This window comes from Catharus ustulatus, chromosome 3 (assembly GCF_009819885.2).
Source record: "Catharus ustulatus isolate bCatUst1 chromosome 3, bCatUst1.pri.v2, whole genome shotgun sequence".
In the NCBI taxonomy this organism is placed as follows: Eukaryota; Metazoa; Chordata; class Aves; order Passeriformes; family Turdidae; genus Catharus; species Catharus ustulatus.
Genome location: NC_046223.1, coordinates 94,148,598 through 94,165,626, shown reverse-complemented (window position 1 = coordinate 94,165,626; position 17,029 = coordinate 94,148,598). Strand labels below are relative to the sequence as shown.

Sequence of the window (17,029 nt, the reverse complement as noted above, 5' to 3'; positions counted from 1 at the left end):
TTCAGCAGTGAAAACTCTTGAATGTTCTTCCCGTCTATCTCCTATCTCCCTGGAGCCGCCAGCAGTGCTGGCTGAAATAAGCACTTGCTGTCTTTCCCTCGGCTTTCCCGGCACTGTCCCCACCGGCACAGCCGTGTCCCCGCGGCCGCAGCACGGCCCTGCTTGTCCCTGCTTGTCACCCTCGGGGAGCCCGGCTCCATCCCCGGCCTCTGGTGCCCTCCAGTGTCTCCTTCCCGGAACAATTCAGGAGAGCAAAACCCTCTAGAGATCCTGCTAGAGTGATCCTTCGGGATGCGTGAGCATCAGGTGCCGAACTGAAGGCTGAACTAAATTAGCTGGGCAAGCCTTGTGCCCGTACTAAAGGCAAGAGGCAGAAGTGCTCGGCTGACATTAAGCCAGGCTGAGAAAGACAAGCTTTGCTACGTTCAGTAAAGCGACACTGCATTCCTACTTATCTGAGTAACAATTTGGAGAGCAGCCTTTCCAGAGACATTCCCTGCATAAACATTTGCACCTTAGTTAAAAAAGGTGGCTTTATCCAACACAGAATGAGAGTCGTGATTTGTTCTGTGGCCACTTTCACTGAAAAGAACACAAGTTGCAGACTGAAAGACCTTTAATCTGAATTTATTCTCTTCCTTTAGAGAAGTAACTTGAACAAATTTACTGTTTGGCTCAGGATAATCCCCTGCACCAATGACACAAAACAAAAGCAGTCTGTTCCATCTGGCTGTTTCTAATGAAATTCAGCAGAATTCTGACCCCACTCAGCTATTTGTCATCACTACAGAATCAGAGAGTCACAGGATGGGTCAGGTTGGAAGGGACCACAGAGGGTCATCTGATCCAGCCTCCTGCTGAAGCAGGGTCATCCTAGAGTACTTGGCACAGGATTGTGTCCAGGTGATTCTTGCGTGAGGGATACTCTGCAGCTTCTCTGGACAACCTGTTCCAGTGTGTGGTCACTGCACAGTAAAGTTCTTCCTCATATTCAGGTGGAACCTCTTGTACTTAGGAATTTTACTTATAAAATACATGGTGTCCTTCAAATGAAAAAAGAATATGGTGCCATAGGTTTGAGTAACGTTTATCTTATAAGCATTCCATGAAAATAAGCAGCATACCTAGGCCTCTGCATACTGGGTTTAAGTTGCTATAATGGACACCATAAATCTATGCGAGACCTAGAGTAAATTGTGGATAGTTTCTTTTGCTAAGTAAATATTTCACTCATATTATTTAATTGTTTTTGAAGGAAAATGATGACATAATAAGCTCTGAAATGTAACTGCAATACAGAAAAACAAGCTTTCTCAAGTCCTTAAGTAACAAGGCAAATATAAGAAATAAAGGATCCGGCTAGTTTCTACTTTAATCCATGTTTACTTTAGCAATACTGGCAAATAATGCATTTGTCAAGACTTACTTAAAATATTTTTGATTTTATATCATAGTCTAATTGTAACTTCTGTCTTTCTAGCAGTTTTTACAATACAGACTCATGGCTTGACTCTTAAAAACCATCCTTGAATTTTGAAGCTAAATCATCCCTTTTGTTTCCTCAAAATCCTCATCACTACCCAAGGCAGCCAGGACTAGTGGACACATCAGCATACACATAGGTCAGCCATTTACTCTGGACTGCAGTGTGGAGATCTGAGGGACAAGCCTTCTCCAGGCTTGACTTAGTGGCCATAGCTGGACACCCAGTGCCATTTGAAATGCTCTGCTCTGGGGCATCTGCACAAGGGACATTTAGATGACTGAGTCCTGACCCCCACACTTGATGTGCAGGTAAGCACACCCACAGGCATGCAGTGGCTTTTTGGGTGACCTAAGGAGCCCAGCTGCTGCTCCAGATGTGCATGGGTCCTGGTTCAGAGCCAGCAGGCTCACCTAGCTGCCTTGGCTCACCCAACTGTGAGCAACCTGGTTGGAACAGGAAAATTGCTGTACAGAAGCATTCATTGGTTGAAAACCATGAGAGAGAAAGGTCTGCCAGCCTGGAATTGGGAGGCTGAGGACTAGGCCTGGGAACTGCAAGCATCCTTGAAAAGTGCAGCCAGGCACCTAGAAACCAGAGACATCCCAAGGTACCAGGAATAAATGCAAACCCAAGAGATTGTAGTGACAATTTACTGTCTGTAAATTACTGTTTCCAAGAAAGTGGAAAATAATATAGAGATATAAAATTGCTGGTAAAAAAAATCAGAAAACAAAATCATCTATTGCCTGTTAGAGGTGAAAAATAGAAAATAACATCTATCATTAATTGCTCAAAGCAGAATCTCCTACGCACACTTAATGTCTGTCTGTTATAAAATGGACTAAAGTTGTCTCCCTCTGAGAACTTCCCAGCTGAATCCCATATGAACTGTCCTTTCTCGTAGACTCAGTGGGAATGCTGATGACTCCAGCCTCTGTGTCAGGGATCTGTTTTAAAGGGAAACTCTGTCTGTTGTCTTACTGCTTGGTTCTTTCTTCCCCTTGTTTGGGGATGGTTGGGTGTCCCCTCCAGGATCAGTTTGTTCCTCTCTTTTGGGCTGGCTTGGTTTTTTCTTAAGTCTAGCTAATTTGCTGGATGTAAATATTATATATATTAAGCATTTTTGTTGTTATATTATTGTTGATCAGTGTTTGTTTCAGTGGCAAGCTCCAGTAATAGTACAGACTTACTTGGCTGTCATCAGGTGTGCTACCCTACTGCTTGATGGCGGTATTGATTGACACCATACTATTGAATGATATTATTGACTGCTGATAATAATTGGAATAGCTTGACATTCATATTCATTCACTTTATTAATCTTCACATTAGCTGTAATAACTATTGGTATACTTGCTAGCAATAATCTTTGTGGTAATCTGTAATGAAGTAGAAAATTTCAGAGGATAAAGCCTCTGTGTCCTTGTGAATTATGGAATCTTAGGAAGCCACAGTCATGACCTCTGCACAGCCATAGGCCAGGCAACCCTTCAGGTTGTGACTTACAGACTCCCACTTAAACTAACTCCTTGGTGTCACTACACAGGGAACAATTTTTGACAGCTCAAACCCTCTATCTGTGGCACAACCTAATTGCTCTTCAGAATTTGGACTAATTTTTTTTCCTTGAAATTTAGATGTTTTATTTTAGTTACTGTTAGCCATACAATCCAAATAAAAACATGTTCAGTTGCTAGAGAGACATTTGATTTATCATCACTTCTTGCTAGGCATTTTGATTACAACAAAAGACTGTGAAATTAATTGTAAAAAAGCAAGTTGTTGTCTTTGTTATAAAATGGAAAAGATAAAAGTGGCTCCAGTGTCACACTGTGCAGCTTATTGTGAAGGTGGTTTGACAGCCTGGGTGTAACAAACATTCCAGTTGGCTGATATGAAAGCAAGGATCAGCCCAGGGATCAGAAAACAAAGCATATTTCAACTGCAACCAGGCGTTTGTCAGAAAGACAGTCTCGCAGTTTCCAACTGATTTTACAATAAGAATAATTTGTTTGTGCCATGTGTCAACAGTTTTATTTAAAGCACACAATGAAAAATACCAACATGCTGTTTTCCTCTTAATGACAACTTGCTGCACTACAAATTTTAGTTTTTAAGTAGTAACATTCTCACATTACACTTACAGATTTTTTTCTGTTGTAATATGTTCCCTTGTGTTATCACAGTGCATCTTTAAAGTGTACACTTAGAAAACCCTTCTGTATAAGCAATCTAACACAAACCAGGAAAATGCTTTATACAAATAAGTTATATTTTTAACTTTTCTTGTCAATAAAGGAACTGATAAGACTGCAACTAGAGTAACAACATCTTCCTTTCACAGTGTATTTAAATGTGTGTGTTCCCCATTCTTACCAACAGAAATTGCCTATTCCTCATAAATTTATTAATTGCCTATATTGTTACTGAAAATTTTCATTGAGACAAGTATGTTTTTTGCATGGCAAAACTTATCTGGTATTAACCAAGTCTCTCACACCAGCTGTATAGAATTGCATGTATTTTCCTTTATTCTTTAGAGGACTTCTGGAAACAGAGCTCTGTGCAGGGTCACACTTGCAAATGAGCAGCAGCAACTCATTTCTTAACAAGGTTGTGGGTTTGATCCCCCTACAGACCATTCACTTCAAAGTTGGACTCTGTGATCCTTATGGGTCCCTTCCAACTCAGAACATTCTGTGATTCTGTGATGTTTCACTCTTTTTACCCAGCAGGCATTTCAGAATGTGTCCTTTGCTTTATTGTGGCCACCAGCAATGAGATTTTTACATATTCACAGTTGAGCTTTTGTGTACTGTTCACATCTGTGCATCATTAGTGCTCTGATAGTCACTCAGTTATGGATAAGAACAGAGAAACTAAAAGAGACAAGAGATCTTCCTTTTTCAAGAAGTCAAAGTATAAATCTGTGCATTACAATGTCTTTGAGTACTTATAAAAAGCAAATCTGACAAAAAAGATGAGAAGATTCATTGCAAAAGGGTCAAGAACCTATAGTAAGACTACTGTCTCCAATTGCATTCTCTGAACAGGTGAATTCAGACTTGGAAAAAGATCTCCCAGCTTGGCTAAACAGTTAAAATGGATGGAAAATTCAGTTCAGCTGAGAATTGAAGTTACAGACAATTGAAAATTGATCTTTGCTTTTCATCAGAAAGATGACGGAAATCTCAGTTATGGAACATAAGCAAAGCTGCTTATGGAAAGGTGTGTGTTGAAGTAGGTGCTTCTTTCCAGCACATTTTTCTCAAACATCCTTGAGGACTGGGAACAAAATCTTAGTTTGCTGATGGTTCTAAGTGGCTCCATTCTGGTCTTTCTATGGACTAGAGCACCTCCCATCCTGTGTATTGCACAAATACCCTTTGGAGTACAAAGCATAGGATTTCATTGAGCAGTTATTCCAAGGAAATATTTTCCTTACAGAGTAATTGAGTCTCAAAAAATGCCATGTGCTAGTATGGTAAGTGAATGGTGATGTTGAGGATCAGTCTAACACCCTCATGTTGGCTTTAATTAGAGTTGATGTTTGTCTGCTCATGGATTTAGTTCTTATAGTTTATTTTTCCAAATATAAATCCCTGAGAATAACTTCCGTAGCAGAAGTCCACCAAATGCAAGAAGGTATGCATGCTCATGCAACTATTTGTGTGACTGCTGGGTTTGCAGCTACAATTACCAAGCCCAGCTGCTGCTAAGGAAAAACTGCTCCTAAACAGAGTATGATTTGGTAAGAGTTAGAACTGTGAGATAAATTAATCTAGGTTTCAGGATAATATAAATGTTCTTACTCAGTCATTTCATTCATTGCATCATTTTTTCTGCAAAAACTGCCATTTAAAAATCTCTATCTCATTGAGCTTTGTTGATGCTAATTTTGCCTGCTTCACTCTTTGAAGGATTCAAGTTTACTGGACTCTTGACTGATCCACAGATGATCTGGCAGGTTAATTTCAAGAAGAGATTAAATTATTATGATCTCGTCTTGATTAAGGACTGAACACAACATCTTCCTTTCAGCACAACTTTCCAACAGTAAGTTCCTTCCTCACAATCTCTAACACACTCTCTCATGCACCCAAACAGTCAGGAATAAACAAGAAAACAAACCCTTGCAAACTGCTTCTGTCACAGACTGAAGAAAGCTTATTTTTCAGATCTGAATATGAAGCACAGGTGTCAACTATAAAATGCATGGGCATTTTATACAGAATTTTGAGGATAACAGCTTATACTAATTTGTTTTTTTTTGTTTTTTTCCCTACTACTAGTATAGCATTAAAGAAGATCCCTGTAGTGCTTTAACAGTCTGCATCTCATACATTGGAAGTCCTCTGCTCTACTTAATATTACTGTATACAGTACTTCCTTGTACTTAACAACTTCTTTTTGGTATATACAGTGTTTCAAGTTCAACTGAGATGTCATTATTAAACATCTAGAGATCAAATATATGGCACCAGACAATGAAAGAACACATCCCATAAAACAGAACATACAAATAATTTTCACAGTTCTAACAAAAGAAGGTCATACATAAAAATGTCACAAACAGCTGAGTACATAGTATGATTCAACATAATATTAAGTCCAGCTAATAGTGTCACATATTAAGGGCCAAATCCTGGCTCAATGTGCAGTTGAAGCCTAAACAGATGTTTAGAGAAAAAAATGTAAAGCAAACCTGTAGTGTTATATTGGTAACAATACCATTTGTTAATCTACCTAAGATTTTTGGCCTGAAGTATGTATCTAACTCATGCCACAGAAGGAACACATGGCCAGTGGTATTTGGCTCCTGTCCTAGGATATGTCTTCATGGATTTATCATGACCAAGGGCACTGGAGGCAGAGGAACAGTCTTCCTTCTGGGTATGGCAGTTTTATCTACTGTGCTGCCAGAATTTGGCCAAGAGTTCAAAATCCTGTACATCTTATTCAGTAGTCCCACTGAAGTCAATGGAACCTTTTTTGTGAGTAAGATGAAAAGGATTTGGCCCCCAAAGTTTTTAACCCTTTAAGTAGTAAGAGAGAAATTTCATTGCACTTAGCCCATCATTCATAAATAATTTACCACTCAAAAACAAGATGGTTGTTGATGTACATGAAGTGCTAGCTCATAAACAGGAAAGCATGCAGCAATTCATGCTGACTATTCATGGCATTTTGGAAACTGAATTCTTAAGGGGGAAAAGAGATGCAAAAAATTCACTGCATATGACAACTCCATCCAATGTCTGTTTGAGGCCATAATAGTTTTTTACATTCATAAATGCATCTTTATGGATATCTTATAAAAACTAAGTAACTACACCATGTATACAGTTATAATTGAATGTGTACAGGTGTCTTCATTGGACTGGATGGATAAAAAATAATACCAAAAAAAATTGGAACAGATGGTTATTTCTAAAGAGCTTCCTAAATGCATTCATATGCAACACATGGTCATGACTTGGGAAAAGAGAAATTTCTTCTCTCCTCCAGGAAAAGCTTTTGGGGACTAGAATGGGCAAGGACAGAATTTTCATACTTAAAACAAAGTAATGTTACTCTGTTACTCTCTTCTGCATTTGTTATTATTTGAATTGCACAGAGTAGAGGACAACTATATGCCAATTAAATGAATCAAAATCATATGACAGTGCTACTCTGACCACAAATCATTGGTGGCAGTATATTCTAATAACATGCAGCACTCAAAAATACAATCTGAAATTTAAAATTGTGCAGTCAGGATCCAAATACGAATTCTAAGTTGGAACTGGAAAACAGGACTGAGTACCATGGAGTTTAATCCCAACCGACAGAGTGAATTACTTCATCTCTAATACCATGTCACGCTCATGCTGATCCTCAATATGCAGCTTTAACAAAGCTACAAAGAGCTTGGGTCAGGAAAATGCTTGTCCTAACAACATCTGCACTGACAGACAATTTTATAGTGTTCCCTTTTTGCAAATGAGATAAAAAATTTGTCTGCCTCATAAGAGTTGCTAAGAGCATGACTTTTCATTGGCACTGAAGCCTGGAGGTGTCAATGCTAATCTGAGGAAACTGAATGTGATGCCTTCATGAATTGGTTAAGGTGAGTGCCCTTCTGGTTATATTAAATAATTTTAATTCATTGTATTCCCTCTTTCCTCCCCAAAAGAAGGATGTAGACATTTTGTGCTGATGTAGACATTTTGTGCTGACAGCAGTCCTTTGTTTTCAAATCCTCATGGGACATGATGGCCTGCATATCCCTTTGGCTATGGGAATAGGATTAGGTTTCATGCTTAATTCCCCTACTTCATGCTGAAATCAGGAAGAGAAGTTCCTGGAAGGTAAACTAAGTTGAGTGAAGACTCTACTCTATTCACTGGGAAAACTTCAACACAAAGAGCGTTAGCCCAGCCTTTGGAATAATATGAATGAAATCTCCATAAAAAAGGCTGCAATGAAGGCTCCAGAAGGAGATGCATAATGGTATGCCCAGGAGACGGTTACTTTGGGTGTTGCTGTGTCTACACCTGGCAAGAAAGGTGTTAAGGTATCTCTTTGTTTCTGCTAAGGGAGTTTCCCCACGATTCTCTGTTTTCCACACAAATTCTGAAGGACAGACCCTGAAATCTTTATTCCATCTCTGTTCCACACTCCACTGGTTATTTGCTGGAGTAATGTGAGGGGGTTTGCTCTGTGCATCTTCCCCATGTTGAGATGCCATTAGCCCTTGGTCTGTCCTGGCATGAACTCAGCTTCCAGGTTTTTCCCCCTGGAATGAGAGGGGTGTCTCCCTGGCATGAGGAGGAGGATGAGTTGATGTTCCTTGGTGCACACAGAGGTAAGGAAAGCCATCTGGCACCCTAAGTAGCCCCTTGGGACTTATGGGAGCTAAAGTATTTTGTGGATTCTGATCTTGAAAGCCATGTCACAGAATTTGATATAAGAATTAAACAGTTTCATGGCAGAAGATTAAGAACTCTTTCTACCTACTGAAGGAAAAAATGCTTTGAGAAGTTTTTCTGAATACCACTGCCCCAAAAGGAAAGTATGCACATGCTATGCGTGGTATTTTTGGTTTGCCTTTTTTCTCCTTCTGTTTGTGAAAATAGAAAACGCTTAGAAATGAACAAAACTGATCAATTTTATGATGACATGGCACATTTCTGATCTATATTGAGATTTATTGCTAGTCATATTTGACTTTCATTTTGGGTTTTTAAAGTGTTTAAAACTTAGTATCAAAAAGCCTCATAACAAGCTTCTGAAGCAAGTTTATCTCAATTTTACAAGTAAGGAAGCCAAGGCATAAAGAAATTAAATTATTTGCCACAGACAGTATAGTAAGTCAGTGGCAAAGTCAGGAAGAGAATGAAATTCCATGGTTATGGGTTAACTCACTTTTCCTGCTAAGAAAATTGATTTTATCCCTAATGTGCTGTTTCATGCCACCTGTACTAAAGTTCAGGAAAACTGGCCAGTTTGCACTATTAAAAAGCACATTTGCAAAGCCAATGATTTTTTTTTTTTCCATATAAGCATAAAAATTCTACTTAAAGGGTTAATTATATTGCTGTGCTGGTAAACATTTTTACTTATTGCTGGTTAGACCTGTCTTTAGATACTGACTGGCACAGAAGAGACTGAGCTGGCCCTGGACTCTCTCGTCTTGGTGTTGGGCATGGATATAGTACAACAAGATACGCCCACGGTGGCCTCAGGCAGCTCATCTTCCTCTGTCCATTCATTGAGATCTGGGTTATAGCACTGAATGCATTTCTTGTACTTTTTCTCTATTTCATTCCAGCCACCCACTAGGTAAATTTTCCCGTTAAGGGTGGAGGCGCCGGCCGTGCTAACTCCGGTTTGAAGTGGTGCCACGTAATTCCACTGCCCCGTGTATGGGCTGTAACGCTCCACAGGCAGAACATCGACCCTCTCTGCTCTCCCCCCTAGCTGAGACCCACCCATGACATAGACCCTCTCCAGAAGGGACACTGCGCAGTGCCAGCCCCTGGGGGTGCTGAGGCTGGCCTTATCCTGCCAGCTATCCTTGCTGGGGTCATACATGCACACCGAGCGAGAGTAAGCGTTATTGATGTAACCTCCCGTGACCAGGATCTGGCCATCCACCACTGCGCTGGCATGGCAGCACCGGGGCACCTCCAGCGGGGCCTTCATCTGCCACTGGTTAGTGGCAGGCACGTAGCACTCGACAGAGGAGAGGCAGCCCTCGGAGTTGCGGCCACCCACTGCGAAGAGGAGCCCATTGAACACGTTCAGGCTGAAGTGGGTACGCCGCTGATTCATGTTCGCCAAGTGAATCCAGCTGTTGAAACGAGGGTCGTATCTGAAAGGATTAAAAAAAGAAGGTAACAGTCTTACTTACTGCTGTGCTAAATTGTACAAGACTCCTATGCCACTGCTGCAAGAGCAAAGTTGATAGAATTTCAGTTAGTTATTTAGCCTATTAAAATTCAGCGTAATTAAACTAGTATTCCTGATTAAATTTCCAAATAAATTTAGGTTTTGATTGGAGAAAAAATATTTTTGTATCATTCAAACCTGGTATTATTTTAATGAAGTAAATCTGATTCCTCTATAATTTGATTTTGTACAATAATCTCATTAGAATACTGGGAAGTGATACTTTCAAGATACAATAGAAATTTTTAAAGTTCTTTTGCAATTTATACCCACAGCAAAGATGTCTAAATTTACTCATAGAGTTTTTAAAAACTTTAGGTGGTGATTTATACTTGCATCCTCTTAGTGCTTTCTAAATGGTGAATATGCTTTCCTTGCCACTCCCGTGGAGTAAGTTTTATCTGGAAAGAGCATCTATGCTTTCTAACACCATTCCTATCTGAAATTCTTTGTCCTTGACACTTAAATGAGCAACTTTGAAATAGGAAATGGCAAATTATGACTCCTGAAGATGCTGAGTGAGGTACATTAGTGGATCCACACACTTCCGCTTCATGTTAAGGAGACCAGAGAACCACATGAGAAAAAGACTGAGAGAAAGTAAATACTAATTGTCATTCAGCATTGTTATCTGCAAGTCCACAGACATACTGATGTGACTTGACATGCTCAAGGTTAAGGGCACAACAAGGATTCCCCCACCTCCTCCCTGCAACCAAGGTTTGCACTGAGGACACAACTCCTTGGGACAATGTGAGGCACAGCTTAAAGACAGAAGGTCAAGAGAGCAGATGTTTTTCTGACAAAGTAGATTACACAATAAAATTGATCTTGAGAATGTTCCTCATTGATCAACTTTCTGTACTGGTTGATGTCCTCAGGAGAAGCTGACTTCCTTCTGGGAGCAGAAAAGGAAGCACTGGCAGGACTGTGGCTGTGTAATGCCATTGTCCATAATCTGTTAGCAGATCAAAGGCAGATAAAAGTTTTCCCACCCCCAGCGTTTTCTTCAATCTACTGCCAGCTTTTAGGTTGAACTATTTAAAAACTACTACCACCCATGTGACACTGCATGTTAGTGTATGCTCTCTTCTGACCTTGCTATCACCAGTGCATCGGATGACTACTCATAGGAACTGCAATATTTTATTTGGAGTACACTGTAAAAGACAAACTTTCTGTGAGGTGTCAAAAAGTCAAAAGACACCTCCTTAGAACATGTCATGGCTTCCTATTTATGTTCCTATCTATTTCCTCTGCTTGGAATAAGTTCTCTCAGTTTTTCCTCACTTCTCAGTGTGCATGTGTAACCATGGTGAAATTTTTTGCATAACTCCAGTTGTATATTTCTGTTCATTCAAAGTTTAGTATAGAACAGCATCTATACCTCCCCAACATTGTCCCCTTTCTCTTTATCCAAGTGGTTCATGTTGCATAACACAAACCAGCTTAGTCTATCTACCTGCTTTCTGAGGAATAGATACCTCCATCCCTTTAAAAGAAATAGCAGTTACCTGCAGAAATTGCTGACCGCATGCTTGGCTTGGTTCCTGGCATCATTCTGGTCTTCCCCACCAGCTACATAGAGAAATCCATCCATCACTGTGACACACTGATTAAAACTTTTAGCAGGCATTTCACTTAGCTTCTTCCATCCATTTTCAGGATCTCTGAATAAGACATCTCTGCTAAGAGACTTTTCTGTTAAAGCAGGGCGTCCCCCAACAGTAACTAAGACTCTGAAACCTCCACGTATCCTTGTTCTTCTGGACTGAAGTGTATTCTGATGATAGGGAAGCAAGTGATAGTTCATGGCATCCACTAGGAGCTTATGGCAGTCTGCATCTTGCATCATTCTTGGCACAGTTTGAACATAATTGACAAGGTCTTGGGCTGAGATGGTACCGAAACGGATGTTACTTAAGAGATTGGCAGCAAACTTTACTCTTTTTTGGTCAAATTCCAGCCATTTTATTGCAATCTGGAATGCAACAATTTCAGAGGGCAACTGTAAGTCATCATCTGCAAGAAGTTCATTAATCTGATCAAAAGTAAGTTTTAGGAACTGATCAGTTTCTGAAAATTCAATGAAGTTGTCTTTAATAAATTTGTGTGCTGCTTCCTTTGTTGTTTTTAGTCCATATGTTTCTGCAATATTAGCAATGTACATACAGTTCTCAACACTGATTTCTTGGACTAGAAAATCACAGCACATCTTTGTAAGGGTGTGAATCTGTAGATAAATTGCTGTGGAAATAATGCTACCTATTGTGTAAAGTGAGAGAGTAAGTTTTCCAGTGTAAGCATAGGTGATAACAGTAGCTAGACCCACTGGGGACACATCATTGAGGTCCACTCTTTGAGTGGATGGGTCTTTCTTTAAGATGTTGTGGAAGTATTCACTGCTTGAAGCCATCACTACCTTATGAACATTGAATGATTTGGTTTTGGTACTGATAGTCAAGTCACAAAGGAAATTTTCTAGTCTCATTTTGCTTAGACCTTCCAAGAGGTTTGGGCAGTATGATGGGTCAGAAACCTCAGATGAGATGCAGTTGAGACCATTTCCTCCTTCCAAGAGTCCATTCAAGCCATTTAGTTTACTGAGGGGGCCATCTTCCACAATGATAGTTGTTTCATTGATATCTGCTTTGTTCTTTTTCACATTCTTCTTCTTAGGGGCCATGACTGCAATGAAATATTACAGCCAAGCACTTGCTAAAAATAAAAAGAAACACCACAGTTGTGAAATTTAATAGCCATGTGATTATGCAACAAATCTAACCTTTGTCAATACATATAATGACACAAAACCAAACACACAGGATAATCTGTCTTCCTAAGTTCTAGGTTGCAGCATGGCTACTTATTAATAAGAATCAATACTCCACATGTGAAGAATATACCTACAAGTAATTCAGTAATTTCTTTTTGTTTTTAATAATAAGATCATAAATTAACATTCACCTATTATTGCCACATTCAGAAAGTTAAACTCTCTAAATGGGTTTGCCAGAGTGCAAAATTTTGTATATATTTGTTTAAATCAGACAGATTCTAGACCTGAAGTCATTAGCCTGAAGCATAGGAAAAATACAGACCCCCCCAGTTTTGTTCATCTTTACTCCAGGGCTGCTACAGACTTACAGGTGAGTTCAGAACATGAACAGTAAATATTAAGACTGGGAAAAATTCTTAAAGAAACAAAAAACAGATGAGACATAAAGAGAAAGAGGATTTTAACATGATGTCATACTGGTTTTACATTTAGGTCCTGCTCCAAACTACTTCCAGGTTTTTGTAACTTTTGATTTTCTAGACTGATAGTATTCTATTTCCTGTGTCAGATGCTTAAATACTTTCTGCTCATAGCATACTTTGATTGCTTTTCGGTATCAGTAATTTGAAATCTATAATCCTACTTTTAGGATTTTGTGGATGTTTAGGGAGAAGATGTCTAACTTCTATTTGAAAAAATGTCACACAAACTCTATTAGGATGTGTTATTTTAAAGAAGTTCTGCATATGGGAAGGTAAGAATCAGTCCCATAATTATGTTAGAACACATATTTAAATTATATATATCAGCTCTAGGAGAGCTCTTAATGAAATAAAGAGCCACTTTTTGTCAAATGTGATATGAGACAGCCTCTAGTAACAAAGGATTTACTTCAAACAAATATATGTATGTGCAAATATACTTGAAGGAAAGCACTGATCTTCAATAACTCAATTTAAACAGAATTGTGGAGATCAGCATTCAAATAGATTCAAACATAGCATTTATCTCCAGTACATCCATTGATTTTAAAACAATTTACACATGCTAATTTTCTTTGTGATCCTTGTAGTCATAAAAACCCAAACATTAAAAAATGCTAATTAATGATAAATCAAATGACTGGTTTATTGTAGATAACTAAATAAAAAGACTTCAGTAGTATTTCAATCTAGAATCTCAGCACATCATTTCTTCCTTAAGGACACAGCATGTAACAAAATGGAAATTTAATTATAGAAAGGAATGGTTGCTGCCTGTGAGCACCAGCAGATTTTTGCTGCTGCTGGGTGAGGACCATGTGCAGAGCAGGCAGGCAGAGGGCCATGTGTGCCCAGAGTGTCAGTGTCAGCCTGTGCTGACGTGAGCTGTGATCCCTGATATGCCAGTGTGCCAGTGCAGGGGTCAGCTGCTGCCCGGCTCCCCCGCTCCGGCTGCATTCCAGGAGCTGCATCTGTTGAGACCTATCAGAGTCACCTCCCAGAATAGCAACCTCCCAGCAGCTTGCCATTTTAAGACAGGTTCAGTTGAAGGTATAGCTGAGTGTTTTAGTATAGTTGGCTGTTTAACACAACTTTTGTTGCAAAAACCCTATGATGTTGCAAGTGGCACGTATATTTGCCGGCATGGAAAAAAGCGAAACAAAACTTTAGGATAACTTTGTATGTTATACATACACATAGTTATAGCTTTGCATATTAATAGTCACAATTTTAAAGTTGGAGAGGGCATATTCTTTTGGCAGCCCTATCTGCTGTTCTAAGTATTTTTAGATACTTGTAACTTAAAATTTTTAATACATGTAGCGCTTAATGTTTATTGCCTCATTGCAAAATTGCAGAGCTCATTTAAATACAACATTTTAAGCTCTCTGTTAAAAAAATGCTCACTATCCAAAGTTTTCTTCTGAGAAATGCTTCTTCATCAGCAGAAATTTCACAAGCTAGCTTAGTGTACAAGCACTGCAAGTGATGGGGCATGCAAACCTACTGAAACAAATCAAATAATCCTATAATAAAACCAAGTTACTGAACTTTGAAAACCATGAGTGATTTGGTTTTCTATGATTGTTTGCTTTCACCTACTTTATTTTAGCTTAAGTACTAGTCATGCCAAAGGACACTTGGGGTCCCAAAACAATGCATTATACCAACCAGCCTCCCCCCTGCTTTAAAATGCCACCTTCTACAAACTATCAAAGCGAGGAGTTAAAAACCTCTTACCCTCCTCAGAAAGATACTGTCCCAGAGCTGTCCGTGAAAATGCCTCTTCCTTGGAAAATGCAAACACAAAAAGAGAGAAATTGTGGGGAAAAAAAGAGTGAGAAAGATCAGAGGCCACTTAAGTCCCAGCTCACTGGTTTTTAGTGAGGCACTTCGCTGTCACAATGAGCAAGAGAGACTGGAGCCTGTGCTCGGGTGCTCTTTAAAATGACCCCTCCTCTCCATGCCTTGCTCCCTGCCTCTGCCCAGCCAGAGAGCTCAGCTTCCCTGGGCTGCCTGGCCCCTGGAAATCAGGAGGACAAGCCTCATCCTGCAAACGCACAGGTACAGGGGAGGAAAGGGAGTGGAAAGTGAAGAGAAGGTGAAGATAACTACAGCAGCTAATAACTGTCTCAGGTAAGTATAGGGTGACCCACTGGGTTCCCCAGCTCCCAGCTGGGAGCCTGGGCAAAAGCCCAGTTTAGAGAGGGGCACAGGTTTAGACTGGACATAAGGAAGACACTTTATGATGAGGGTGGTGAGGCACTGGAACAGGATGCCCAGAGAAGCTGTGGATGCCCCAGCCCTGAAAGTGTTAAAGGCCAGGTTGGATGGAACTTTAAACAACTTTGTCTAGCAGAAGATGTCCCATGGCAGGGGAACTGGAACTACATAGTTTTTGAAGGTTCCATCAAAACCCATTGCATGATTATTATTATTATTCTATGACCTAAAGTAACCCACAGAAAATAGCATAGAAAAGCTGGCACTTCATACTTTCTTAGATTTTCCTTGCTTAACTCCAGGCAAAGTAGAGGAGACCAGCTGATGGGGATTCAGTCATGTTCTGTTTTGTAGAGTTACATCACTGCTTCCATAAAGACTTGCCTCAGCTTTCAAAGATTATGGCTCACCTCCTGATACATTTTCACAGATGTGAACTTTGATCTTCTGCCTCTCAAGTGTGCATCCTAACTTGGCAGTTATACTCTACACTGGAATAATTTATCTCCACATCTTTGCCAAGCAACCTCAGGAAAAATATAAAGCCCAAACTCCACATCCCAGGAGAATTTCATCCCATGGGAGAGATAAAAAGAGTGCAAGTGTCTGAATGGGAAGAGTACTGAGGGAAAGTGGAAGTCTGAGAATAGGAAAATTTTCTGTTGGCCGTGCTTGGTAGAACATTTAATCATACAGACTTATTTGGCTGCCTTCAGGCTCAGATGGGCTTTTACAACAACTGCTGCAAAGTAACACTTGTCATTTTAAACAAAAGGGCATCACTGTGTGGGTGGAGCTACAAAACATCACAAGGTCAGAATGAAAAAACAGAATAGGAAATTAGAGTCAGTAAAATGTGTGAAATGAGAATGAAGGAGAGGGACATAAGGCTCAGCCCTCCCAATAGCAATAAGGTAACCAGCTTTCCTTTTGAAAAATGGGGCCACAGGTATGAAAAACTAAGGACAAAGCCTCATTTTTATAAAATCGTGGAATTCCAGGTTGGAAAGAATACCAAGGATCACCTGATCCCACCTTTCTTGGCAAAAGCATTGTCTTGACAACATGGCCCAGCACCCTCTTCAGGCAAATCTTACAAGTATCCAACCTTGGGGAATCTACCACTTAGTTCCCTGAGGAGATTATATTCTCACTGTGAAAAATTGTCCTCTTGTGTCAAACCATAATCTCCTCAGGAGTAATTTGTAGCCATCCTCTTCATCTTTTCCTTGTGATTTCCTGTAAATAGGGAGTCTCCATCTACTATGTTGTTGTGGTTTTACACTGGCCCAACACCCAGGAGAGTCGCTTGCTACAGCTGAGCAGAGGAGAGAAAAAAAATAACCAAGGTTTCATTAGAGATAAGGACTGGGAGAAATATTTCAAGGGCAAACCAGGCTCAACTTAAGTTACAAAATGAATTTATTACTAAGAAAATCAGAGGAGAATAATGAGACATAAAATAAAGCTCTTAAAACACTCTTTGCCCCCCCAGCCCATCCCTCCTTCCCACCGACAGTGCAGGAAGACAGGGCATGGGGATTTTGATCAGTTCATCACCAAGATTTTCTTCCACTGCTCAGGAAAGGAGTCCTTGCCCTAGGAGACCGTGGGGTCCCTCCCATG

The 17,029-nt window shown here is 39.9% G+C and overlaps 1 protein-coding gene across 1 annotated transcript; it reads right to left on the bottom strand.

The window, feature by feature from the left end:
* Positions 1-5,535: 5,535 nt before the first annotated feature.
* Positions 5,536-16,656, bottom strand: KLHL31 (kelch like family member 31). The gene is made up of 3 exons (XM_033056772.1): positions 14,921-16,656; positions 11,434-12,637; positions 5,536-9,842 (listed from the first exon to the last, which is right to left on the bottom strand). The coding sequence occupies exons 2-3, from the start codon at positions 12,603-12,605 to the stop codon at positions 9,110-9,112; spliced, it is 1,905 nt and encodes a 634-aa protein (XP_032912663.1). The 5' UTR covers positions 12,606-12,637; positions 14,921-16,656; the 3' UTR covers positions 5,536-9,109.
* Positions 16,657-17,029: the final 373 nt, after the last annotated feature.